General features: G+C 40.3%; 1 protein-coding gene across 1 annotated transcript; it reads left to right on the top strand.

Moving 5' to 3' along the window:
• The first annotated feature begins 18,897 nt into the window (after positions 1–18,897).
• dpt (dermatopontin) lies at positions 18,898–26,143 on the top strand. Its single transcript, XM_017423401.3, has 4 exons — positions 18,898–19,274; positions 23,729–23,854; positions 25,538–25,645; positions 25,846–26,143. Exons 1-4 carry the CDS (start codon positions 19,000–19,002, stop codon positions 25,910–25,912), a joined length of 576 nt encoding a protein of 191 aa, XP_017278890.1. The 5' UTR covers positions 18,898–18,999; the 3' UTR covers positions 25,913–26,143.
• The last annotated feature ends 756 nt before the right edge of the window (positions 26,144–26,899 follow it).

The raw sequence follows: 26,899 nt of genomic DNA, 5'->3' as shown, positions 1-26,899 counted from the left end.
CGGGGAGAACAGCTCCGCCCGCGAACTCCTGTCATAAGTTAGCACCAAAGAGGGAGGGCAGAGCCCAGCAAATCAAACCCTGCTGCTGCTTTCTGCGTAAGGAGGCCCTCGCCGAGAGGGGGGCTTGTTCCAGGCGGGCCCTGTCAGTGTTCGGAGGTGTTACATACGCTGTGAAGACCCACGTGTTGCTGCAAATAATGCCCGTATCGCGGAAACCCGTGTTTTTCTATCCCCCCTCCTCTCATCATTATCCAGCGTAACAAAAAAGAATAAATAAAAAAATCACAAAAGGTGCTTGTTTTCAGAGTCAGAGACGCTAATTAAAAAAAATAACAATTAAAGGTCGAAAAAAAAAAAGACTAGGGTCTCTTCGGCATTTTCCGTGATCACTCGGAAGTGTGACGTATGGAGAGCCGAAAACACAGGAACTCGAACAAGACAGTGAACAGTAAACACTGATAACGTGGGGGTGAAATGGTTCAGTTTGTTTGTTAATTAATTGTCTAAATCGACCCAAAAGTCCAACAGCTGAGTCATTCTTCAGCTTCCCAAAGGACAAGAAGGTTTGATGGTTGTGGTTAGTTTAGCTCCTGGTGAAAATTACAAACCAAAGTCTGGAGACTGACTGTGGAGTTAACGTTTTAAAGAGGAGCACCTGAAATACAAACCTTCAATAGAAGAACCACCGCCTCTCTATCTGACCACCACCATCCCCCTCCCGCTGATGGGAAACCCGTTGAAGACTGTGTGACATCGTTGTAAAGTTTAGAGGTTCACCTTGTGAAATCTGGGGATAAATATGAACTAAATGCAACATTTAAAAAAAATATATATATATAGAATATGCCCTCTTCGGAATTTAACAAAGGTGGTACGAGTCCGGTAAGAAAGCTGACAGATTATTAGCTAATCAGCTAAAGGCCAAACAAGCAGCTCGCCAAATTAGTGCTGTGAAAAATGGAGCTGGGAATGTAGACCCTAGTCAAAAAGAAATGAATATAGTATTCAAAGACTTCTACAAAAAAAAACTATACAAACAAGAAGGTCAATTTGATCTGAATGCAGCTGAAGAATTTTTTTTGGAAGGCTGTCCCTCCAGAAATTAACCGAAGTTTTATGCTGGAGGAGTGAAGAGAAATGGTGAATCTAGCACCACAAACGAAAAAATCTTACTGTGCTAATTTAAAAAAAAAATCTTGCGTATGATCTGCCCAAAGAATGTTATTACAGGAACAACAACAACAAAGCTTAATGCCATACACCTATCACTAGAAGTTCTGACAAATAGTTACTGGTTTTAAATGAAACTAGTGCATTGAATGAGACTGTTCCACTGTAATTAGTCAGTGACAACCACTTGTTAATAAATTTGAATTGCAAAAAGGAAAAAACGAACAATCCACAGGTTATTTATTTTAGTCTGGCCTCAGTGGGGAAACACAGACGGCACTGAAAGCATACAGGCTGTTTTGCATGTACATGTAATGTTGATGTGAGTAAGCTGTGAATGCACCTGTGTGACCCAGAAATAACTGCAGCAAACCAGCGGCAGCTGTGAGACAACAAGTACAAAAAATCTTCCAGTGGCAGGGAGTCAGAAATACTGTGTGACAGAACTGTTGATGTTACTAATTGTTGTCTTAATTTTAGAAACAGACTAGAAACAGATATATCAGTAATGATTTAATACATGATAAGAAGCCTAGCAGGATGCGTTTCGTCCGCCACCTTTCATGCCAGTGTTTTAGACTTAGATCATCTTGTGAGACATGATGGCGTCGTAGCCATTTTGGTCAAACGTTTTGAACAATCTCATGCAAGCATGTGTTGTGAATGATTCTCAGCTACTACTTCTCAGCTACTAGATCTTGCACAATCTGTTATCACTCAAAATATACATTAGGGATCAGTCACTGCTACCATCCCACCAAATTTTAAGTCAATATTTCTCACTTTGACTTAGTTGTAGCCATATTTGTTTTTGTTAGGTCAGTCCACTGTGGATGTACATCTGGACCCAATGATTATTTCCTGAAAGTTTTATTAAAATCCTTCCAGTTGTTCATAAGATATTTTGGTACCAAACAGGCACACACACACATAATATTGTCCATCTTTGCCTTTCAGCAGCTGGTGGTAATAAGTCACTTAAGAAGAAAAACTAAATACTCACTTCATTCAAGAACTCTAATTTAGGTTGACAAACTAAAAAGTGAATGTTGTGTATATTTTTGTTTTCACTCCATCACATAAAAACAATGCAACACGCTCCTTTGTAAGACTATTGATTCTGCAGTGATAACACAGCAGTACACTGTTTACGCAGACCAAAGGTTTGCCAAGATTACCAGGAGGTGCAGCATTCTGACCCAGGCTGTGGAGGGAATCTGGTATGCTGCCTTTGAGCTGGACTTCACAGCTCATCAACAATGGTGGCTCTATGCAGCTGGCTGGAGGTCTGATGCTATTCTGAACTACTTTAGCCAAAAGTATTCACTCACCCATCCAAATCACTGAATCCAGGTGTTCCAATCACTTCCGTGACCACAGGTGTGTAAAACCAAGCACCGAGGCTCGCAGACTGCTTCTACAAACATTTGTGAAAGAATGGGTCGCTCTCAGGAGCTCAGTGAGTTCCACCGTGGTACAGTGATAGGATGCTACCTGTGCAATAAGTCCAGTCCTGAAATGTCCTCGCTACTAAATTTTCCACAGTCAGCTGTTATGGTTTTATAACAAAGTGGAAGTGATTGGGAACAGCAACAACTCAGCCACGAAGTGGTAGACTATGTAAAATCACAGAGTGGGCTCAGTGGATGCTGAGGAGCAAAGAGCACAGAGGTCACCGACGTTCTGCAGAGTCAACAGCTACAGACCTCCAAACTTCATGTGGCCTTCAGATCAGCTGAAGAACAGAGCAGAGAGCTTCATGGAATGGGTTTCCATGGCTGAGCAGCTGAAGCCAAGCCTTCCAACACCAAGTGCAAAGTGTTGCATGCAGTGGAGTAAAGCTCACCCCCTCTGGACTCTAGAGCAGAGGAGACATGTTCTCTGGAGAGACAAATCAAACTTCTCTGTCTGACAACCTGATGGATGAGTCTGGATTTGGCTGCTGCCAGGAGAACGGTTCTTCTCTGACTGCATTGTGTCAAGTGTAAAGTTTGGTGGAGGGAGGATTGTGGTGTGGGGTTGTTTTTTAGGAGTTGGGCTTAGCTTTTAGTTCCAGTGAAAGGAACTCTTAATGCTTCAGCATACCAAGACATTTTGGACAAATTCCTGCTCCCAACTTTGTGGGAACAGTTTGGGGATAACCCCTTCCTGTTCCAACATGACTGAGCACCAGTGCACAAAGCAAGGTCCATAAAGACATGGATGAGAACTTGACTGGCCCACCCAGAGTCCTGACCTCAACCCGACAGAACACCTTTGGGATCAATAAGAGCAGAGACTGTGAGCCAGGCCTTCTGTCCAACATCAGTGTCTGAGCTCACAAATGCGCTTCTGGAAGAATGGTCAAAAACTTCCCATAAACACTCCTAAACTTGTGGAAAGCCTTCCCAGAAGAGCTGAAGCTCTTATAGCTGCAAATGGTTGGCCAACATCATATTAAACCCTTTGAATTAAGAATGGGATGTCACTCAAATTCATATGCGTGTGAAGGGAAATGAGCAAATACCTTTGGCAATATAGTGTAGTTGTTTCGGAGAAACTCACTGAATTCTGTCTGTTTTTGATCAGTGAGCAAGCAGTCACAGTTCACAGCCAGTGTTTGAAAATTATGGCTTATACTTTTTAGCAAGGCTTGCAAAACAGTACTCGAGGCTGTGCACCTCCACCCACATTGTACTCTCCTCAGCCCCTTTTGCACACCCACCTTGGCAGTCAGTTAGCATGTTGGGAGGCTGTGTAGGTGAGACTTTTGCAGTGGTTCCAAATTCAAGCAACCAACCTGTGAGCCTCAGCGACTCACATAAGGAAATTGAGAACCCCTGCGAGTGTTTTGAGACTTTACTCAGTCGTAGCCCAGTGTAACACTACCTTAAGTCAACTTTATTCTACTTCTCATCATTTATTGGTTTTGAAAACAACTACTATGGTGCACTTAGTTTCAGTGCCAAACTTTCTATCCTCTTGCTGGAAATGCTCAAATGGCTATCAAAGATGTATGCCAGAGCTGATGCCACCAGTCAATAGCAAAATTTTAAGGAAAAATCTCACACAATGAGCAGCACTTGGAGTCTGTGTTGGGAATGACTCTCAGCCACCAACACACCAAACTTCAGCTAAGATTCTGTAAAATTGACTGAGTTACAACTGTTGGCTGTAACGGCCATCTTGAATTGGATTGACACCAAACGTTTAATAGTTGTAGACGTGCGTGCAACGATTATTTTCATTAAGATTTGTCCAGTGGTTCATGAGATATTTTGCCAACACACACACACACACACAGTTCCTCTCGGCAGCAGGTGATAAATAGAGGCCAGTTATTGTAGGGAGAGGACTGTCTATTGTACATAGCCTTGTTAGGATTTTGTTCAGGTATTGTCTGGGGTGAAATGTTTTTCCAATTTTAAGGAAGTATTCTTAAAAGAACCTCCTCTGCACATTATTTTCTTACCTCCTAAATACCACCGTTCAGAGCCAGATGGTTGACCTTTATCACGGGGAGCCCCTCCCCGGGTGCTGAGCTCTCTGTTATTCTGTACCACAGGTGAACAAGCAGACCTTAGCGTGCCATCCCGCTAAGTGACCAACAACACTGGGCTTCCCATTAAACCCAGGGCTGATCTAACAAACAAACTCACCTCATGATCACGTCTAAAGAGGCTTCTCCAAATCCAAATTCAGTGGTTGTTAGTTGATTTGTGTGTGTGTGTGTGTTAGAAAACTATCTAATGAACCACTAGGCAAATTTTAATGAAACTTGTTGTCGGGATTTGAGTTTTTGGTTTTTCAGTTTGTTGTTTTTGTTTCTGTTGGTGTTATTATTTATTTTATTCTGTTATCTTGTTATTGGTTTGAGTTCCTTCTGCCTTTGTCTCGTGTGTCTGTGTTTGTTTCCTGTCACCACTCATGCCTCCTCAGTCACTCACTTATCTGTTTACCTGCCACGCCCATCTCCACCTGTCGGCTATTATTATCATTCACCTGTTCCCACTTACCTCATCATCCTCTGTGCTTTTATACCCTGTCAATTCCCCCACCACGCCGTCGGATCATTGTTTCTTTTGTGCTAGTCCTGTGTTCTCCCGTGTCTCTGGTTTTTAGTTTTGTTATTTTTTTGCTGCCCCGTCAGCTTCTTGTTTTCGTTTTAATAAATCAGTTTTTTTTTTAGTTCAGAGTTATGAGTCTGCTTTCTGGGTTCGCCTCCGTCTCCGCCGATCATGACACTTGTAGAAAGTAATCACTGGATGTTCATCAACAGCTGATTAACTTTTGAACTCAAATCAATTCAAGATGGCTGCTGCAGCTTATTGACATTAGCCAACATAAAAGAGGCTATAATTCAGTCAGTTTTACAGATATTGAGCTAAAATTTGATGTGAGAAAAGTGAGAATCATTCACAACACATATTCTGGATGTCACAACATTGCTCACAACATTAGTTTTGACATTTAAACAAAATGGCTACAAAGCCATCCTTTCTCAACATAAGATGATCTTAGTCTTAAACTCTGTCTTGAAAGGTGGCGGCAGATATGCACTCTTTCAAGGAATCCTAGGTCTTTAATTTTCTACCAGGAACCCACAAATTCCAGTTTCCAGGTCCAAATGAAAAGCTATGGAAATGCAGCCTGACGATGTGAACCTGTGAGTCGGGGCTCAGGGCAAACAACGCCCTCTAAAGTTTCCAGCAGATTTTCAGACCTGAGGAGTGATGTCAAACACACATCAGGTGTTACAGACACCAAGCTGAGAGGCAGTACGGAAAACAAGTTCATGTTCACTGCTGTTGCATCAAAGTTCTTTGTATTTTCAATCATTTCTAGGGATAAGCACACTCATTGACTTCTCTGTGTTTTTAAAAACCTCAGGATAGTTTTTTTTTTTTTACACATTACAAACACACAAATGCAAATTCATCAACTTCCATGACTCTGAATTTAATACCAAACCAGTAAATCAAATGGAAATGTTTCAACGTCAGCTCCTCTATTCCTTGAAGGTGTGCATGTCTCCCACCGCCTTTCATGCCAGTTTTTGACTGAGATCATCTCATGTTGAGAAATAATGGTGTTGTAGCCATTCAAAGTATGTGTTCAGTTGGATGTGGCAGCCATTTTGACCTGGGTTAACTTCAAAAGTTGGAAGTTATTAAAGTCTGTTTAGTGGTTCATGAGACATTTTGCTAACACACACACACACACACACACACACAGTCAACAGTAACTGCAGTGACCGTGTTCAGAGCACTCAGTGGTGTTCTGGGTTTTTGTCCACTCTAACGCTGTAACAATACATGCAGCTGAAGCCGATTTAGTGGCATTCCAGCACATAAACAATCTCACTAAATGTTTGGAAAGAGCTGAAAGCTAAAACTCACCAGCAGTGAGTTGCTCTGATCATACGGAGGTCTTTTTAAATAATCTGACACCATTTGCATTCTGGGATTTGGCTGTAGGAGACTTCTCCCAGACCATTTGACTCCAATGCAAAATCTCTCTCCCTCTTTTTTTCCTCCTCTTTGCTCCACTTGCTGTCCCATTGTTACCTAGAACCCAAACCTGAGGCTTACGCTACAAAGGAGGTTCTACGGATCCAGAGTTTCTTTAAGCTGTCTGGTTCGACTAATCCTAACAATGAAGACTGAGGTCAATGGTGCGATAAAGCTGGTTATGAATTTCTTAACTCAGGATTTTTGGACTCTGGATCTGTGTGTGTCCATGTAAAACAGGAGAGGCTGCATCACAGAACCAATCACAACCAGGAAAGTTAATTGTCTATCAACCAATGCAATGTGAAAAGTACCTGCCTGGCTCTGTACAAACTTACAGACAGGCACTTTGGTGAGCTCTGAGTAAATGGCAAGGACATATTTTATAGTTTAGAGGTGTTTAAAAATAAAAAAAAATAAATGTATGTCTGAGGCTGTATTCACACCTGATAGTCCGGTAGACTTGGTTCAATTGGGGACCAAATTTGCAACATTTGTTCCATTTTCAGCTGGTGCGGTTCACATTCACACTGCATTGAGTCAATGAGACAAACCCTTTGAGCAGCCTGCTGCCCCCTCGCCTGTGGTGGCGCCGCACCAAGAACTATTGAAGGAAACGACACAAAAATCTCTGAAGAAGACACTGAGCACAGCTTCCTTCTTCTGGAAAAGTAAACAAACATGGAGTGGCATCAAACTTTAGCAGGTTTTAGGATTTCCACATCTGACCACGAGCCATTTCTCCTGTGTTTGTTTTGGTTGTATTTACCCAGAAGGCCCTGTGCTATAGTCCGCTCCCTGCTTTTAGAGCGGTCTCCGGTCTTGCATTCACATTATGCATTTGAACCGCGCCAGAGTTCATTTCAACCGAACCGAGACCGAGGTTTTTAGGCAGACCAGAGTTCACTTTTTTGGCCTGTATCAGAGTTCGATTGCGCGTTCACACCTCCCCAAACAAACCGGACTTTCTAGGCAAACAAACTAAAGTTCAATTAAAGTGGACTAAACAGGACACAAGCATTTACACACACCCTGAGTATGATTAACTAATAATTATAATGAACTAATTATTTTTACTTTTAAAAATTATTTTTTTAACTAATCATTTTTACAATAAATTAAACATACAAGTCAGTTTATGTGTCTAGTTTGAAACTTAGATCGTCAGAATCCAGAAACCAGCATTTACACATGGTGTGTTAAAATGCTGGTGTCCTGACTCTGGGAGTTTGTTATTAAGTTTATACTTATTATTTAAATACAAATATTGTGTACTAGAACTGATATCAATATTGGTTATCAATTTAATGTTTTTACCAGGACAAATGCAATGAGCTTGTGGACCAGAAATGGTCCAATGACCTCCAGTTGACATCCCACCATTTACAATTTTAACATCCACACTCAAGCATTAATGCTCCCTGATTACTATTTAAGACAGTTTTCTTTTGTAGGGAATTAATTTTGGTGAAGGTTATTATTTAATTACCTAATTATTTTAAAAATAAATTAAACATACAAGTCAGTTTATGTGTCTAGTTTGAAACTTAGAGCCTCAGAATCCAGTAAAAAAAAAAAAAAACTAGTGCAGGCTCATCTAGTCGCTCATCAGGCATCAGTCATGACACACTGGGCACAGAGAGGCCATTTGAAGGCAGGGTCAGCTTTGGCACAAAGTTATTTACAGCAGAATGAACAAAAGACTAAATTGCCTTTTGATGAGCAGGGTTGTGCGTGCACTGTGTAATGAAAGTAACTGAGGCAGAATAGGAAGCAGGGGATTGTTTGCTGCGCAGCTTCCCCTGCAGACATGGCTGCCTGAGCTACATGCAGAAGTCAATAAACTGAACGTCACATTATTTTCCAAACCAGGAGATAATCCTTTCAACACAAGGCCTCTTTCTTTTTTTATTGCTTTGTTTATATTAAACACTTGAACAAAAGAGTTTATGTCACACCTCATAGTCTGTTTTTGTAAAAGCAAACCTCTGCCTTTCTGACTCATAAAGGTTGTGGCTGTAATTTATGATGTGGTCAGACTTCATCAAATAAAACAGGTACTGTTTCACAGGATACATGGGATTTTCATTCTTTTAAATCAAGTGAAAATAGTACAGCTGGAATTAATTATTCCATACATCCATCTATTGTCTGCCATTTATTCCAGAGTTGGATCCCAGGGGCAGCAGCTTGAGCAGGGAGGCCCAGACATTTATCTCCACAGCTACCCCTTCCAAGGCGTCTCCAGGCCAGCCGAGAGAAATAGTCTCTCCAGCGTGTCCTGGGTCTTCTCCGGGGTCTCCTCCCAGTTGGACATCCTTGGCACACCTCCCTAGGGAGGCTTCCAGGAGGCATCCTTACCAGATGTCCGAACCACCTCAACTGGCTCCTCTCATTGTGGAGGAGCAGCGGCTCTACACCGAGTCTCTCCCAGATAATCAAACTTCTCACCCATCGCTAAGAGAGAGCCCAGCTACTCTGAGGAGAACATGGTCTATACCCATGTGGGCACTGAAATCTTCCAGCAGAATGATCGAATCCCTACAGCAGGAGCACCTTTTTTCTCAATTGAAAAAGAGATTTTTAATCTAAATGGAGACATATCTGTTTAAATAAAGGTTACAACAACCTCCCAGCACCCCCACTAAGGACTCCAAGCCTGGGTACTCTGACTTACAGTTCAGCACATAGGCACAAACAACAGTCAGAGCCTGCCCCCCCACCTGACGGCGCAGAGAAGCTACCCTCTCATCTACAGGGAAAAACTCTAATGCACAGGTGCCAAATTGGGGAGCTATAAGTAGCCCCACACCAGCCCGTTGCCTCTCACCTTGGGTAACCCCAGATTGGAATAAGGTCCAGCCCATCTCAAGATTGGAACCGAAACTGTACGTCAAGGTGAGCCCAACTATATCTACTCGGTACCTCTCAACCTCAACAATATGACATTCATACAGTAAGTGCCCTGCTTACAGCATGATTTACACGAATTGAATTGGATTACAGCATTACCTGTTATATACACCAGGTAAGATAACCTTTTCAAAGAACCCACTTTAAAAGATCTGAACTATCACTTTAAGGCTTGGAAGTCCTATATTCAAACTGTTTTTTTTATTCTTTTCTCTTTTTTTGTAAAATTATTAACATATACACTGTAGCATCATAACTCATCTCCATTTTGACTTAAAGTGCTGAAGCTTTGGTTTTCCATTTGACTTTAATAGTAGTTACTGAGATCACTGCTGTGGTGTTGAGTCACTGGAAACAAGTTTGTTCTCTGGTGGCCTCGCTCTCCAGGATCTGTCAGAGGAGATGAGAGTTACTGAGCTGTGCACTCTCCTCATATAAAACCCTGATACAAACGACTGCACATCGTCAGGATAAATCACTTACACTGAAGAAGCTGCAGTTTCTGTGAAAATGCAGTGTGAATGCTGAGCACTGAATGACTTGGCTGAAATTAGCTAAAGAAGCTGAAAGAAGTTAAAAGAAGCAGAGCACTAGCTAAAAGCTGTAAGGAGCAAAATGCTAGGTATAAGAAAGAAGAAAGAAAGAAAGAAAGAAAGATCCACTGATTGTCACACACCTGAGTGTGTGAAATTTGTTCTCCGCATTTGACCCATCCCCTGAGGGAGCGGTGAGCAGCAGCGGCGCCACACTCAGGAATCATTTGGTGATCTAACCCCCCAATTCCAACCCTTAATGCTGAGTGTCAAGCAGGGTGTCAATAAGCTAAAAGTACCAAAAGGCTAACTAAAAACTAAAAGTAGTAAAAGACTAACCAAAAGCAGGAAAATGATAGCTAAAAGTTTTAAAAGGCTAGCTAGCAAGCTAGCTAAGGCTTGCTGGAAGATAAAAATAGCAAAAGGCTGGCTAAAAGCTAAAGGTAGCAAAACAGTACCTAAAAGCTAAATGTAGCCGAATGGTACCTAAAAGTAGCAGAACAGTAGTTAAAAGTCAAAGTAGCCAAAGAGTAGCGTTAAAAGTAGCAGAATGGTAGTTAATAGCTAACACTAGCATAAGAAGACAAAAACAGAGCTTGTATGCTGAAGCAGATTTCATAGAAAACTGTTTTTGAAGAGATCTCAATGTTTTTCTACAAGATATTTGTAAATAAAGTTTAAAAAGTATAAAAGTTACAAAAACGAAAAGTCATATCACCCTTCTTTTGAATAATCTGGATTTGTATTTTTTGCAAAGTATGCAGAAGTAGTTAGATTGCAAAAAAAAGTTTACAAAAAATATAAAACAGGAAAACAACAGTCTGAAAGCTGACTCAGCTTTCTCAGCTGAATCAGACACAATAAGGCTGGTGTTTGGAATCTGTGTGATATTTATTAAAAGCATGATATTTAAATGCCTTGCTGCTGTCAGTTTTATTATCTGCTATAAATTAGAAGAAGGTAATATGTGGCCCTTTAAAACTCGGGGCGTGATCATGTTCTGGACAGTCACTGCTGTCGCTGCGACTTATCTCGGCCTGCCTGCCCTGGCAGCCAGGGCTCAGACATCCTCCAAGCAACCACAATACATCGCTCTAATGAAGTTACAACCTGAAGCAAAGTGATTTGTTTTGCAGAACGTTATTACAGCGGCCTTTTGGCCAGCCCCTTAATTTCATCAGTGAAGCACTATTAAACAACAAAGGTCTTCTCGGAGATTGGAGCGGGCTGAGGGAAACTTCTGACATCCTCACAGTGGCAGTTTAGTGACCCTGCATACCAGAGATAATAGTGTTTTTAGCACTGAAGTGTTTCACTTTACATTTATTATTAACGCTTGAGAAGGTAAAATTCAGTTGGTGTTGACCATTTAGACACACTTTTTCATTCCTACTTTTAAAGATCTTGACATTTTTTATGTTGAGAAGAGTGTGCACAGTGAAACATGTTCTGTACTTAAAAAAAGTAAACACAAAAGGACATCATGAACCGGAATTGTTAGCAAATGTATGGCAACATAAATGATAATACATAAATGACAAAAAGTCTCCATAAATATGTCATATTGTGGTGTTAAAAGGCGATCACTGCCTTTCTGAAGTTGTGTTCAGTGTAAAGGTTTTAAACAAATAACATCTTACCTGTTTTAGATAGTATCTTAGCAATAGCCATTAAAAAAGAGAAAAGTAATAGCTATTCAGGCTTTTCAGAACTTGTGCTTATTTTGTCCTTTACTCACATAGTGCTAACTTGTAACAGCAAACTGCAAAAAAGCTCTTAACTACCAATATTACCATTAATTTATCACATTCATCTTACTGAGGGCTAATTTAAACAAATGCTTTAAGGTTTAGGATTTTTTCTTGTTTTAGGGATGTCCCAAGCCAATCCAAGTATCAAAACAGGGTCCAAAATCGAGACTTTTTTCATTGATCAGAATCATAGCAGCTGACCACACTCAGCTCCTGATCTCTATTGTTGGTCTACTGTTTGTTGTTTTACACAGTAATATGTCTGCTGTAACATATTAATATATAATTTGCCAGCATGTCTGTGGCATGAAAGTTTTTTTTAAATAAAACTGAAAACAGTTCTGCAGCTACTAAAGCTACGTTCACACTGCAGGCAAATGCAACCCAATTCTGATTTCTTTGCCCCTATCTGATACATTTTGGATTTTTTCATGCCAGTGTGAACGTGACAAATCCAATTTTTTTCACATCCGACCCAGGTCCTTTCAGTGTATGGTATTGAATCATATCCAGTGTTTTTTAGAGCGACCACAGTGTGAACGTTCATGTTGCATTTCATCTGAATTTTACATTGGATGGAAGGATGGAGGTCCCTCACGTCAAAGCCCCACCACTCTTGGCTCCAACTCTTCATCCACTGTCATAACGGGGGAACACGGAGGCGAACCCAGTACGCAGACTCATGGTAAAAGAATGAAGAAAACTATTTATTAAACTTAAATAAACAAACAAAAAGGCTGGCGAGGCAGCAACACTAACACTAACAAAAATACAAACCTAGAAACAAGGTATAACATGGAGAGGGACCAGAAACCAACAGACTAAGCGGAACGAAATGACCCAGTGGAGAATGAAGAACAAAGACCGGTATTTAAAGACTGAGGATCAGGAGGAAAATGGACACAGGTGAGTGATTGCAAACAGGTGAGAATGATGGCAGTGATTGAGTTGTTATGGTAATGTGGGTGTGGCATGAAAGACTGGAATGTAACAGAACGGCAAGGTATGGAAGAATGAGGCGTGGCAGGTTACTGGGGGAGGTGAAGGTGACAAGACATGAACACAATTTAAAACAAAGCAGAACAAGACTAGAAAACCAAACAAAAACATCAAAACCATGACATCCACAAATTGTTCTGCAGAGAGGCAGCAGCCACAGCTCCAAAAAAGGTCATCGTTAACATTTGCACTCTTTTTCTTCTCTGACTTCTTTTATCTTTTACCATTTGGATGTAAAGTTGGCCCAGATCGGACAGCAATTTTAAAATCAATACACACATGCTATCACTCGAAGTGTCCATATTTACTTCTGTAAACACAACGTGTGGAGTGTGACGTCGTATCTTCTTCTGCACATGCAGGACTGTTCACACTGGAGTCTGATGGAGGTCGTATTTAAAATGTAATGTGAACAACCATGCAAAGAAATTGTCTCTGAGCAAAAAAATTGGAATTGATCATTAGGACCTGCAGTGTGAATGGAGCCTAAGTGATGCAAGATTACTGCAGCATCAAGAAAAAGCATAAATAACAGGCCGGAAGTGCCCGGGAAGAGAAAACACCATGCGCATTGGCAGAGATAAGAAATATGATGGTGAGCCCCAAGGTAGGAAGCACTGTTCTGTTTAATAATCAAACTCGGACATGGGAAGAAAATGGTGATGTTCTCCACCATTTCTTTGAGGCTAACGAGATAACAGAAGCAGATTGTCAGGAAGCTATTTTGCTCAGCTCAGTGGGCAGCCACACATACAGCCTGATGAGGAACTTTGTCAGCCTGGCTAAACCAAGAGACTGACTTTTAATGAGCAACTGTTAAAGACTCATTTCAGCACCAAACAAATTCTCCAGCGCTACAAGTTTGCCTCATAGTGAGAAGACCTGGAGAATCAGTCATGGCTCGTGTTGCAGTGTTAGGAAAATTAGCACAATTGTGACTGTGGTGACAAGCTGTCTGAGATGCTGCATGACAGGCTGGATTGTGGAATTGCAGATGACCACATACAGAGACGGTTGTTGTCAGAGCCAGACTTGACTTTCAACAAAGCTCTGAAATCGTCTCAGCAAGGATGAGGGTGTCACTAGACACTAGACACCCTTGTAGACAAAAAGTCTACAACTCACGTTCCTAGCAAACACCCGGAAAAGGGCTGTTATGAACCTGTCAAACATGCTAAGTGGGCAGCACCAGTGGTTCTGGTGCAGATTGTGCAGAGATTACAAACTGACAGTTGATCAAGTGCCCAGACTGGAACAATATGGAGGTGGACAGAAGTGTAAAAAGCTGGATTTAAGTCATGCATATCATCAGATTCTTTGGATGATGAAGCAAAGAAGCATCTGACCATTAACACACTCAAAGTCTTCTTCCTTAACAAGATGCTACCATTTGGAGTGTCATCTAGGCCAGGGGTTTTCTAACAAACCATGGAGGGATGACTGCAGTGCATCCTTTGTGTGGCCATATTCCTGGATGACATCCTGCTCACAAGTAAAGATGATAAGGAGCACCTTCAGACACTGGACTCAGTACTGCAGCGACTTCAAGATGCTAGTCTCTGGCTAAAAAGGATCAAGTATTTTTTCATGTGTGACAAAGTAATAGTTTTAGGTAATAGGATGAATACAGCTGGTTTGCACCTAGTACATGAGAAGGTGCAAGCAATTGAAGATGCACCCACAGCTTACAGTGTGACAGAACTCAAGGCTTATCCTGGACTGTTAAACTATTAGCAAGTTTTTGCCTTGTCTGTCAACTGTTCTTGCTCCAGTGTACAAACTCTACAAAAAGAGACAGTGGCAGTGGAGAGAGGCACAAAGAGCTGCATTTACAAAGTCAAAAGAAATGTTGCAGTCAGCACATGTGCTAATGCACTGTGATCCAGAGAAAGACCTTGTGTTGTCATGTGATGCATCAAGATATAGAGTAGGGGGCGTGTTGTCTCATTGCATGCCTGATGGATCTGAAAGCCCCATTGGATTTACATCATGAATACTCAATGCAACTGAAAAGAACTACTCGCAACTGGATAAGGAAGGATTAACTGTGATGTTTGGGATCGAACATTTCCGCAAGTACATTTATGAGCTTAAGTTTACAATAGTGACTGATCACAAGCTGTTGTTGTCACTTTTCAGTGATATGCGTGCTGTGCCACAAAGGGCATCTCCACCGGTTCAAAGATGGGCTGTAACATTGAGAGCTTACAAATGAACAATTATCTGCAGGGCAGGAACGTTTCACTGTAACTCAGATGCTTAATCTGCTTGCCCATACCAGAGAAACCAAATGAGGTTTTGTCAGAGGAGTGAGGAGTTCTTATGCTGGAGCGTTATGACTGCAGACCAAATGAAAACATGGACAGATAAAGACCCCATGATCTCTCATGTTAGAGAAATAGTGCAAAAAGGCTGGTCATCAGCACTGGAAGGAAGTGAGCGAGGAAACATGAACTCCGCATCCAGGATAGGAGTGTGTTGTGGGGTGTGATAGTAATTTTGCCAAACCCAATCCAAAATTACATTTTTATGCAGTGACATCGATGTAACCCTGGAATCTCCAAAATGAAAGCACTGGCCGAAGTTTATGTGTGGTGGCCAATGCTATTAAGGACAGGGCTTGTGCAGTATGCCAAGAAAACAGGATTGCCCCTGCACCTGTGCCATTACACCCCTGGGATTGGTCAGACAAACTATGGATTAGGACATTGACTATGCCGAAGCATTCATGAGAAAAATGTTTTTGGTTCTCATTGATGCACATTCCAAGCGGACGGATGTTTATCCAGAAATTGTGGAACTTCAACTGCAACAACAGACTGCCTGTGCACCAGTTTCAGTCATCATGAACTGCCAGAGTTATTGGTGTCTGATAATGGAGCTTGTTTTTGAGGCATGGAGTTCTAACATTTTCTGTGAGGGAATGGTATTTATTTTATCATGTCTCCTCAGCACTTTATCCTTGTTCTATCAATGGGTTAGCAGAGAGAAGAATTCAAAAATTCAAGAGAATAATGAAAAAAAGCTTCAAAGGGTCACTATCAACTAAAGTAGCTGGAGTGTTGTTTAGCTACAGAATGAGACCTCAGACCGCAACAGGGCTGTAACCAGCAGAACTGCTTCTAGGGAGGAAGTTGCAGTCCACACTAGACAAAATGCACCCCGATCTCAACCAAAACGTGTAGATGAAACAATAAAGACAACTGCAAGATCACAACAAAAAAACAAAAAAACGTGAATTTACAGAGGGCATTTCTGTGTGGACTCAGAACATCAGCGTCGGCCCTAAATGAATCCCTGGAACCACTGAGTCTGTTACTGGGCCTCTATCATACAAAGTGACGCTGGGACATTGGAGAGAACTCACATGACATGTGGCCCAAATTTACATTCATCACCAGAAGAAATACGTATTCCTTCAAGGATTTTTTTTATTATTATTTAGAGGTAATATACAGATGAAAGTATTTCCAATTTCCTTTGTATTTTTCCCTTTAATGCTACAGCATTAGTCTCCAAAAGGATGCAGTGTTGAACAACTGTTAGCATGGAGCCAGGAGTATATGAGCACTGGGGTTAGACATGATGAAAAGCAGATGTGAAGTAAGTGTAGCTTTCCAAATATTTATCCTAGAAAAGACTGGTACTCATTTGTGCACATTTGACACAAAGTCTCTTATTTTCGTTCACTTAACCATCAATGCACCACTGCAAACATCTTTCCAGCTTCACAGACTTCCTTATGCCATTCATTTCAAGCCTTACATGTCGATTAATGTTTTATTTCCCAGATCTGCCACAACTACTCCAGATGATTCCCAGGCGGTTCAGATCTTGACTGATTGATCAACACACTGACACTTTCAGTTACAGGCCAGGCTGCCTCTGCTGTGTGATCTACAACACTGTGAAGCCAGGAAGTCACAGCCAAATTAAAGTATCATAAATGAAGCCCTACATTCTCAAAGCACGAACACAACTGCTGTAAACGGAGATTTTTAAATAGATCTTGGCGTCTAAAAATACGTGCCATATCTGCCCCATTTTGACATTTGCGTAACTCCTCTTGCTTTGACTCACAGACACCATTCTTTAACATGTGCTCTTGTTTATTTTTAGATGCTTTGAGGATGATCTCTCTCATGAGCTCAGATTCTGAGCCCCACAGTGATCAAATGGATTTCTGTTCTCAGCTCTCAAGGACAATAAACTGTTAAGTTCAAGTATGAATAAAACACTGTAAATACGCTGTATTACTGCTGGAAAGACCTGTTATATGACGGACCATTTAGGATAGGATAATCAGGACAATGTATTGAAAACTTTTATTATTAGATTCTTACAGGCAGGAAACAAATTAAAACACTACAAAAGTGCAAAAAAAATCCATAAACATAAACTCACTGACAAAAAAAATCATAGAGTAACCAGACAGTATTTAAAAGATCAAGTGACTGTTTTGCAATGAATACAAAATCAGATCATATTGATAATGACGTTGGAAGTAGGACACACTGCTGGTTCCCAGTCAGTAGGATGTGCGCCCACCTCAGGCCTGGATACAAGCAATGATTTGGTGCAAATCTGGAGCAAAACAGACTCATACAGCCATTGATTCAGCCAGTCAGCACAGGGTTGGAGTTGATGTCTGACCTGATCCCACACATGTTCAACTGGGAAAAGATCAGGGGCCGTAACTGGAAAAACCTCCACAGGCATTGTCTTGTTGAAAGACTGTACTAGGGTGTCTCAGGAGGATGCAGGCAGGATGTCACTGATGTAGCTCTGTGCCATCAGGGTTGCTCAGATCACAACCTGAGGTGACCTGAAGTTGGACCCTATGGCTCCCCACACCAGGGTGTCAGGAGTAACGCTGGTGTCTCTCCAAAGCATTGGCAGGATTGATCCTCTCCCCTCAGCACTGCCATATGTGCACACATTGGTCATTTGTGGTAAACCAGAACTTAAACTCATCATCGAACATGTTACAGCTCCACTTGTCATCGGCCCATGCCTCCTAGATACAGTACCACTCTGAATGCAGTCGTCTCTTCTTCTGTGTCAATAGCATGTAAATAACTTCAAAGTGCTGGGAAATCCAAAACTGTTAGAAACAAGAGTACTTTGTTCCTAAGGTGACGAAAAAAATTCCTTCAGTGTGCACACCACTTCCATATATTATGATACTGTCTCTGCCTTCTCTCGTTGTGAAGCCAGCAGAACCTGGTTCCCAGGAGCTGCTACGTTGTGTTTTTGGAACCAAAGTCTGTGCAGTAGAGATGTGATCCTCTCCCCGAAACAATCATGGTGTTACATGATCTTTCTTTTAAGCAAGAAATAAGTCATTACAGCTAAATGTATCAGAAAAACAATTATTTGAACATTAAGCAGCAAGATAAAAACTGTGTGAATCAACAAGAATCTATACCTTAAAAATGATCTGAGGTGTATTTTTTTTATTTTAACAAGGCCATTATAATATTTGGAACTTAAAAGTTGTACTGGGATCCTCCTGTACCCACTCTGACTTCAACTTCTCATATGATGTCCAGTATTTCTTGATATGTTGCTGGTGTGCACAAGACACCAATATTAAATACTTTCTTTTTCTCCAAAGTCATACATTAGATATTGTCAACTTAGCTACTACTATTGACCCTCTGAACTTGTTATAAAAAATCTTTTATGTTCATAATTTACTTTATAGATTTTTAACATTAAAAGTGAAAATGTTTCTTCTTCAGCTGCTGAAAAACTGTCATAATTAAAGTCTGATCAAATGTGTCAAAGTTAGCAAATAAATTGTTAAAGTGTTCCCTCAACGCAGTGAGCCACATGAGCATTCAGATGGTTAACTTGTGAGTGCATTTTCCTGTCAGACAAAGCGTCACATAAATATCTGAATAACATTTAACCTGAAGCGCGGTCTTTTAAGGAGATCCCTCATTTCCGTAAAGACTTTGTGAATGTTGTGTGTCACAGTCGACCTTAAAAAGTTAGCTGAGGACCACTTTTGGATTTGCCTTGCAACCAGAAAATTACACATCACTCCTGGAGACCAAACATCTGGACAACAAAGGGCTTAGAGGAGTTTAAACAGAGGCAGCTGTGAGGGAGTGCAGCAGACGGACGGATCTCTTCAACATGAATCCTGCTCTGGTGGTGCTGGTCTTGTCTCTGTTTGCCTCAGCAGCAGCTCAGGCTCACGACCACTATGACATGGGCTGGGTGAATGGCTACCGCCAGGGCTTAAACTTCCAGTGTCCCCACGGAGAGGTTCTTGTTGCCATCAGGAGCTACTTCAGTGAGAAGGAAGGCTCGGACCGCCTGTGGTCATTTGAATGCCAGCCCACCCCTGAGGGACTGGGCGAGCCCAGTGACTGCTGGTGGGACGACATCAATCGTGCTGGGTTGGAGTGGTGGGTACTCTGTTCTTGGATCACTCTTTTACAGACTTGTTACCACCTTCAATGTGATTTATTCCTCTTTCCCAGCTATTTGGGTGAAAGAAAGTAAACAGTTTCAATATACTGAAAAAACACTGAAATAAGAAACTTGTAATACAAGTCAAAAAGTTAGACAAACATTTGTTGACCAGTTGCTAATAACTTTTTTTACAGAAAAATTCAGGGCAAAAGCTACATGAAGGCTGCTGTTCTAATGTCATCTATTGAATAGATGACTATACACCTACTTGGTGTTTAGTCATCTACTCTCACCTAAAATATGCCCGAAGTTTCAGTAAATAAAATTTCAGTTACTAAATAACAAAGTCTATTTTAAATTTAAAAAACAACCAAAAACTGTTAATTATGTAAATTGTGGTAGCAGTGGAAAATTTATACTGTTGTTTTTGCTCCTCCCATCGACAAACAGGGCTTTTGTGAGGTTTAAATAAAAATTTTAAAAAAGTGATGGTTTTTAAAAACTTTGTTTCTGGTGTATTTGTGTGGACTCAAAATACAGCTTTACAAAACTGAGGAAATAGCTGCTTATTTTTCGTATGCTCAGACTTACTTTGGGGCTCAGAAACCAAAACAACAACAAAGCTGATTTGACTGTTTTTTCAGCAAACTTTCATTGTGTGCTGAGCTGTTATTAACTGAGAATAAATTGTAAACTGAAATATATATAACAGAAGCTTCAAAAAAGTCTTTAGTCACTGTTCTTTCTCTGTAGTTTGATGTCATGGATGTGGATGTTCTCGCCACCTAGTGGTGTGGCATGAGTATTTCAACATTTTTTATTAGAATGTGTGAACAAAGTAGTACAGTCAGAGTCCCAGTTGAATGAAAATTGTATGAGCCAAAATTTGGTGTAAGTGTGTTGTTTCCATTTCACCTATACGCTTCAGTTTGCATTGTGGCGATATAACAAAAAGGAACCTTTACCGCCACTGTGAAGCGAGGTGTTCTGCTGGAGCTTTCTTCCTGTTTAAAGGGAGTGAAGATCCTAGGCAATGTGCTCTTCTTAAGCCAGTTTGTCACTGGGCTGCGTTGGTGACAAACCATAACTCATGTGAGTTAAAGGGCCTCACTCTCGTGAATCTAGAATTTTGAACATGCTCAAAGAATTTGCCCAACAAATTTACTCTCACAGAGTCACAGAGTTGTTGCAGGCGCCCAGAGAGCTTCTTTATTTAGTTTGCACAAGTCAGAAAGTGCTTTGGGAGGGTTTGGCAACCTTTGAAACCAAACAGTGACTGAGTGGAGCAAATAGGGACAATAAATTACGATCAGATTGAGACATACAGTAATTGGGACACTTTGCAAGAAAAATAAAAGCACATCATTTGCAGCAATGTTGCAATTTATTTGTAGTTACATACATACGCAATTGTGTTTCAAGAACCAATTCAGTGTAACTTATGGTGAAAATGTGCGTATTTTCTTGAAGTTTTGTGTCTCCAACTAGTCACAGCTCTGTGAGACACAAGCTTTAGCTGGAAATTATATTAATAATGAGTATTTTGTAACATATTGAATATGAGTGTGTTGTAGAATAAATTGATTGAATTGGTTCCGTAATGACTGATGTGACTTGCAGCTATAGACTTTAAAAATAAAGTCTCACTGTGATTGGTGGGCGGGAGCCGTATTTCAGTGCTAAAAAACAGTATTTAGAATCAGTTACTAATGTACGTTAACCTTGAATTTACATTACAAAGACTGGTGTAGATTTCACAGTCAGACTGGGAAACAGGTTTATGAATAGCTGCCTAGTAATGACAATCTAAAACTTGTAATTAGTCTCTGCTGAGTAAAGACCTAAAACCTTTTGCATATGCTTTTTGTTTTTGTCGCTGTTAAAACAACCTGAATACTGTCCACTGTTTTTTTGGTCGGCGAGATAAAGCAGACCCTTAGTGGCCTGAATGAATCACCGTCCCACTCCAGAACAGCCGTATATGTCTTCAGCTGACAGTTCCTGGGAACGCAGCTACACCCAGAGAATTCCAGCAAGTTTCATCCAACAACCAGTGGTCCTTCAGAGATGTCACACTTTAATTTATAGGCCACATATGTGAGCTTTTTCCTGAACCTTTGCAACATGCCCTTCATGAAAACAGGATAGCCAATACAGACTGTGCAAGAACAACCCACACTAGGCTCAGTCAGAACGTAAATATCACTCAATAAATCTTGTGTCAGCCTTTAATTCCATATCTCTAAGACTTTCAATTTTCACCATATCAAATGCCACAAGCTCACATAAATACTTCTAACTAGCAGTTTCACTGAAAGGTTTATCTAAATAAAGGTTTTGAACCAACTTTTAGAAGAAAAAGACGCTTACAGGTCATAATGTAGCCTGACAACAGCTTCAATCATACACCTAAACATGCCTGTGTGTGGTTTGGAGTGGAGAACTCATTCAAACTATTTATAAAGATTTATTTTGAGTTCAGTTTGACTGCACCCTGCACACAGTGAATTCTTTGTTGTTGTTTTTTTTGTTTGTTTGTTTTACCATAGATGTTAGTTTGAATTGAACTGGAGCAGCAGATTGCTCTGCAGGGGGCTACCCCCACTGGATTAATTTCTAAAGACTGTTGCCAGGACAAATGTTTCCTCGTGTGGCATTCCCTGCTGTTTGGACCTGGTATTCCTGGATATGTTGGGGTGCCAGCCACTATACTGGCCATAAATAAGTTACATCACTGACCAACCACGGTGGATATAAAAGTCTACACGCGCTTGTTCAAATGCCAGGTTTTTGTAATGTAATAAAATTAAACTATGATCACGCATTTGAAAGCTTTTCCATGTTTCTTGTAACTTATAGCCTGTACAATTCATCTGAAAGGAAAAGTATTAAAAATAAAAAAGATGCAATAAGCTAGTTGAAATACTTTACTGAAGCACCTTCTGGTCATTCCAGCCTTCAGAAATCTAGCAACAGGCCACACCTTGAATCAGTAATATTTGCCCACTCTTCCTTGCTAAAATGCTCCAAATATGTGAGATTGCGAGATGATCTCTTATGCCCAGCCCTCAGATCAGATTTAGATTCTAGACTCGGGGTAGGACATGCCAATCTTCTTCTGGTGAGGTCATTCTTTTGTTGATCTGGTTGTATGCTTGGGGTCATTGCCTTTTTGACATATTGAGATTCCTCTTCATCTTCATCTTTCAAGCAGACACCTGGAAGGTTTTAGGCCAAAATATACAGGTATTTTAAACTTTTCATCATTCCATCCACCTTGGCTAAAACCCAAGTAACCAGCTAACGAAAAGCAACCCCACAATATGATGCTGCCACCACCATGTTTCACTATGTGTGCGGTGTTCTTTTATCTTATTCTTACACCAAATTTTCCTTTTGGAATCCTTTTGTGATCAAAAAGTTTAACTTTGGGTTCATCAGACCACAACAGATTTTTCTCCAGAATTTTGTCACAATTGCAGTTTGAGGTGGACCCAAGATGGCAGGCAAGTACTCAGCAGGCAGGAAGGTTGAATTCTGAAAGCTTTAATAAAGTAAAACAAAAAATAAAACAAAGGAGAAAAACAAATGAAACACCAGAGCAGAGTACGGGGGACTGAACACTATGCTGATCTTTTGTTCTCAACATTTAGCAAGGTCTGGATGTTTTTCTTTGTAAGAAAAGGCTTCTCTGCCCAATAGTCCAGACATATGGAGAACACAGGAGATTGCTGACTTGTGTAGAACACAACCAGTTCTCCTTCAGTGTGCTATAGGCCTTTTGGCAGCCACCCTGACTAGTTTCTGTCTTGTCTTTTCATCAATTTTGGAGGAATGTCCAGTTCTCCGTAAGGTCTCTGTTGATCCATATTCTCTTCACTTCTTGTGCTCCGCTGGTCATGCATTGCTATGAAAAAATTGTGTAACCATTTGTTGATGTTTTTTGTCTCTCTCTTGACTGATTTCTTTAACAATGAGATCATTTTGATACTTTCGGAGCTCTCTGTAAACCATGGTGTCTGATTTAAGATGACTCTAAGCAAATGCCAATGAAATCCTCCCAGGACAACTGAACCTCATTACAGGTCGATCAGAGTCACTTTAACTGATGGCAGGTGTGTTCCCAAGAAGAACCAAGGTTGGAAATAAATCAAAAAGAGTTCCAGAGAAGTTTGAGGGTTTAAGTGTGAGCATATTTAAGCAACAAGCTAATGGCATTTATATATATATTTCACAACAACAGATTGCTTTTATATTGAGTTGTACAAAATATATAAAAAGTTAGATTAAAAGTGGAACAAGTTTGAAAATGATTGATCATGGTTTAATGTCTTTATACATTACAAAAATGAGCCATTTTAACAGGGTTGTTTAGACTTCCTTTATGAAAATAAATGATTAAATTGTATGTAATCATATGTAAAGTCTGACTTTTTTTTCTTGGCAGGACATCTACATGCACCCGCAACGGCTTGGTGGCAGGTGTTCAAAGCAAATACTTTGAATCTGTTCTGGACCGTGAATGGCAGTTCTACTGCTGCTACTTCAAACGCCGCTGCCCATACTCCTGCATGTACGTTCTTACCAAGCTATAGGTATATTTAGGAGCTTTTCTTTTGAGAGTTACATGATGAAATACAGCTTGACCTTAAATCTACAGCACATGGACAAGAGAAAGAGCACATTTGCTTGTTTGTATGCTCTACTGTAAGTTTTTTTTTTCCTGTTTTACAGTACCAGTGTGTTTTTTGTTACAGTGGAGTTTTCTATGTGGTTTTATTGTAAAATAACTATTTTCAGCAGTTCTGTTCTGTATAAGGTGTTTACTGTGTCTTACTGTAGATTTTCAATGTATTCTGGGAAAATACACTCAATAACAAAAACAGTTCAGCATCCAGAAGAAATGGTCTGATTGGGATGTATTTTCCGGACTACAAGACGCACTGAAAAGCCTTCAATTTTCTCAAGAAATGACAGTGTGCCTTATAATCCAGAGCGCCTTATATATGTAAGAAGTCACAATGTTTTAGTACAACTTTGGTGAACTACAAAGCCGTGCTGCTTGCAGCTTTAAGGCTAAGTTATAGTCGCGCAGGGCTCCGCACACAGCACGCAGACCTGAGCGAGCTGTGTACGGGTTTATACTTGACGCTTACGTCGGTGCAGTATTCTCCAAAAAGACGGGGCTGTTTTGTTTTGCTTAATGTGCCTTATAGTCCAGTGCGTCTTAGCTATGACAAAAATTTGAAAATGGACCATTCATTGACAGTGCGTCCCATAATCCAGTGTGCCCTATAGTGCGGAAAATACGGTATGTAGGTGATTTGATTTGCAAGGAGCTGGCACGTCTAGAACAGGCACCTTATCCCTCCTAAGACACCTTGGTACGGTCTCACACCCATACAACAGTTGTCCACACATGGCACGTGGGTTTATGGACTGCCTGCATCATGTGGAGTTCCTACTGTGGCCAACCAAGTCCTCAATCTTTCTCCAATCAAACGTGTGGGATTGGCTCGGACGTCAACTCTGACTCAGTGCTGATCTGCTCATCTGATCTCAAGAGCCAGTTCCAACAGCTGTGGGCCGATTTGCTGCAGGAAAGGATTCAACATTCTGTTTGCACCAAATCACCACTTGTATCCAAGGTCTAGGGAGTGTCAACCCCCACTGACATGGGACCTGTTGAGGGCCCTTAACTGCATTATCCTTTTGATCTGATATTGTAATCACCAAAGTTCAGTAACATAAGTTTTACACAGGTGCATTTCATTTTCACCACTCCGTCTGGGTGCTTAACCTGTTTTGTCAGTGGGTGCATTAGGCTGATGTAAGGCATTACACAATAACACAGACTGATCATAAAAAACAGCAGATCTCCATCTTGAAATTAAGTAGTTTCCTTGATTTGAGAGGGCTATTTGAGATTAGGTTTTTTTTTTCACCTCTGGGGTCTGAATTTTAAATTTTATTTATTTTTCTAAAACTTTTGTGTTCATTCATTTTACGAGTAACATTAAAAGGTAGTAAAATTAGTTATTCGGAACCTTGAGAAGTGATTGCAGTGCTGGTTACAATTTGTTTTGTGTTACGATAACTCGCTGTTTTCTGGCTCTACAGTAGCTTTAATTGTAACACCTACACGCAAAAGTAGAATTTACATTATCATCTAACTTACAGATGTAAAAAAATATATATTTTTAATAGGTTTATAAATAACAACGAACTTTACAAAATCTTTTATTGCCTTCTGCAGAAAGACCTCGGGGACTCCTGAACACTACAGAGAGGAGGGAGAGATGGTTGTTCCAAGTTACGGCTACTTTATCCGAGGAGCCCAGACTACCTTCAGTGGAGTCCTGAGGTTTGTTTAAACCTGTGTTACATTCTCCCTTCAAAACTATTGATTTCAAGCAACTGAGGTGTTAAAAAAAAGTCAAAGCAAAAACATTAGAACTCAGTAGGACCAGTGTTAAACATCAAATGAAACAATAAAATGATAAAACATGACAAATGTGGTTTTTTTTTAAACTGACAAATCTTTGTTTTGTACTTTTATTTCAGAGATCGTCAGTGGAAGTACATCTTGTGCAGAATGACAGACTTTGACTGTGAATTTGAGAATTTATAGGCTTGTAAAAAGCATTTTACTGACACATAAACATATAAATTGCAATATCTCCCCTTCTATCAAGTCATACCATAATAATGACACTACGTAAAAATGTATTTACTTTTAATAAATAGGCCAGCATTAGGAATGTGATATATGCTTTTAATCACTCGTTTCATTAGTCTTGCAAAAAGCAAGATCATATATTGTTTAAAGGTTAAAAATAATGTAATAAACATTTACAAATTTTTTGGGCTCCACAGCTTTCATTTAGCTTTGGGAGAAACTAATAATTAATTGGTAGTAATGTAATGTGTTCTTTGTATTGGAAAACATAAAGCATCAAGTTCTGCTCCAAGATTTTTTAGTTATGGAAATGCCTTTTTGAGGCTTATACAAGCATTTAGTGAGCTGCCAGGAATATTCTCTTGGTAGTACCCCCTGAATTAATATTTGGGAGTAATGAGGACTTGGCAATATGTGTGTTGCAACAAACTGTGTCTAACCTGCTTTCAAATGATCATAATCCATTCCTTTTTTAATTAAAATGTTATCGGCGTATGTACCTGTGTAAAAATATTAATAAACATTTTTTTGTGTAATACTTTGTTGTGTTCAGTTTAGGCAAACGAACAGAACATGATGTATGGGAGAAAAACTATGAACATTTGTGAGCATATTTAAGTAATTCAGAATGTTGTAGAGGAAAGGATAATAAAACTGTGGGAAAGTATAAGCCTTCCAAAAGCGTAGAGTAGATGAACTCAGCCATGACAACCTCCTTTGGGCTTAACTTGGCCAGAGGTAAGCTTTAAACCACTGATATTGCCAATAACAAAAAGCCTGAAGAAAGACAGAGTTTATGAGTTCACATGCTTCCTGGAAAGATTTGACATCAGGGGATTGCCATATCAGCTGCTGATCACTTCATTTACGGATGTCCCACCAAATATGAACGGTACAAAAAATATAATATAAATAAGTCACCATTTAAAAAGATATGTT

The sequence above is a fragment of the Kryptolebias marmoratus genome, linkage group LG24 (genome assembly GCF_001649575.2).
Source record: "Kryptolebias marmoratus isolate JLee-2015 linkage group LG24, ASM164957v2, whole genome shotgun sequence".
NCBI classification, from domain to species: Eukaryota; Metazoa; Chordata; class Actinopteri; order Cyprinodontiformes; family Rivulidae; genus Kryptolebias; species Kryptolebias marmoratus.
The sequence above is the reverse complement of the archived record's forward strand: the minus strand, read 5'-3'. Positions and strand labels throughout refer to the sequence as shown.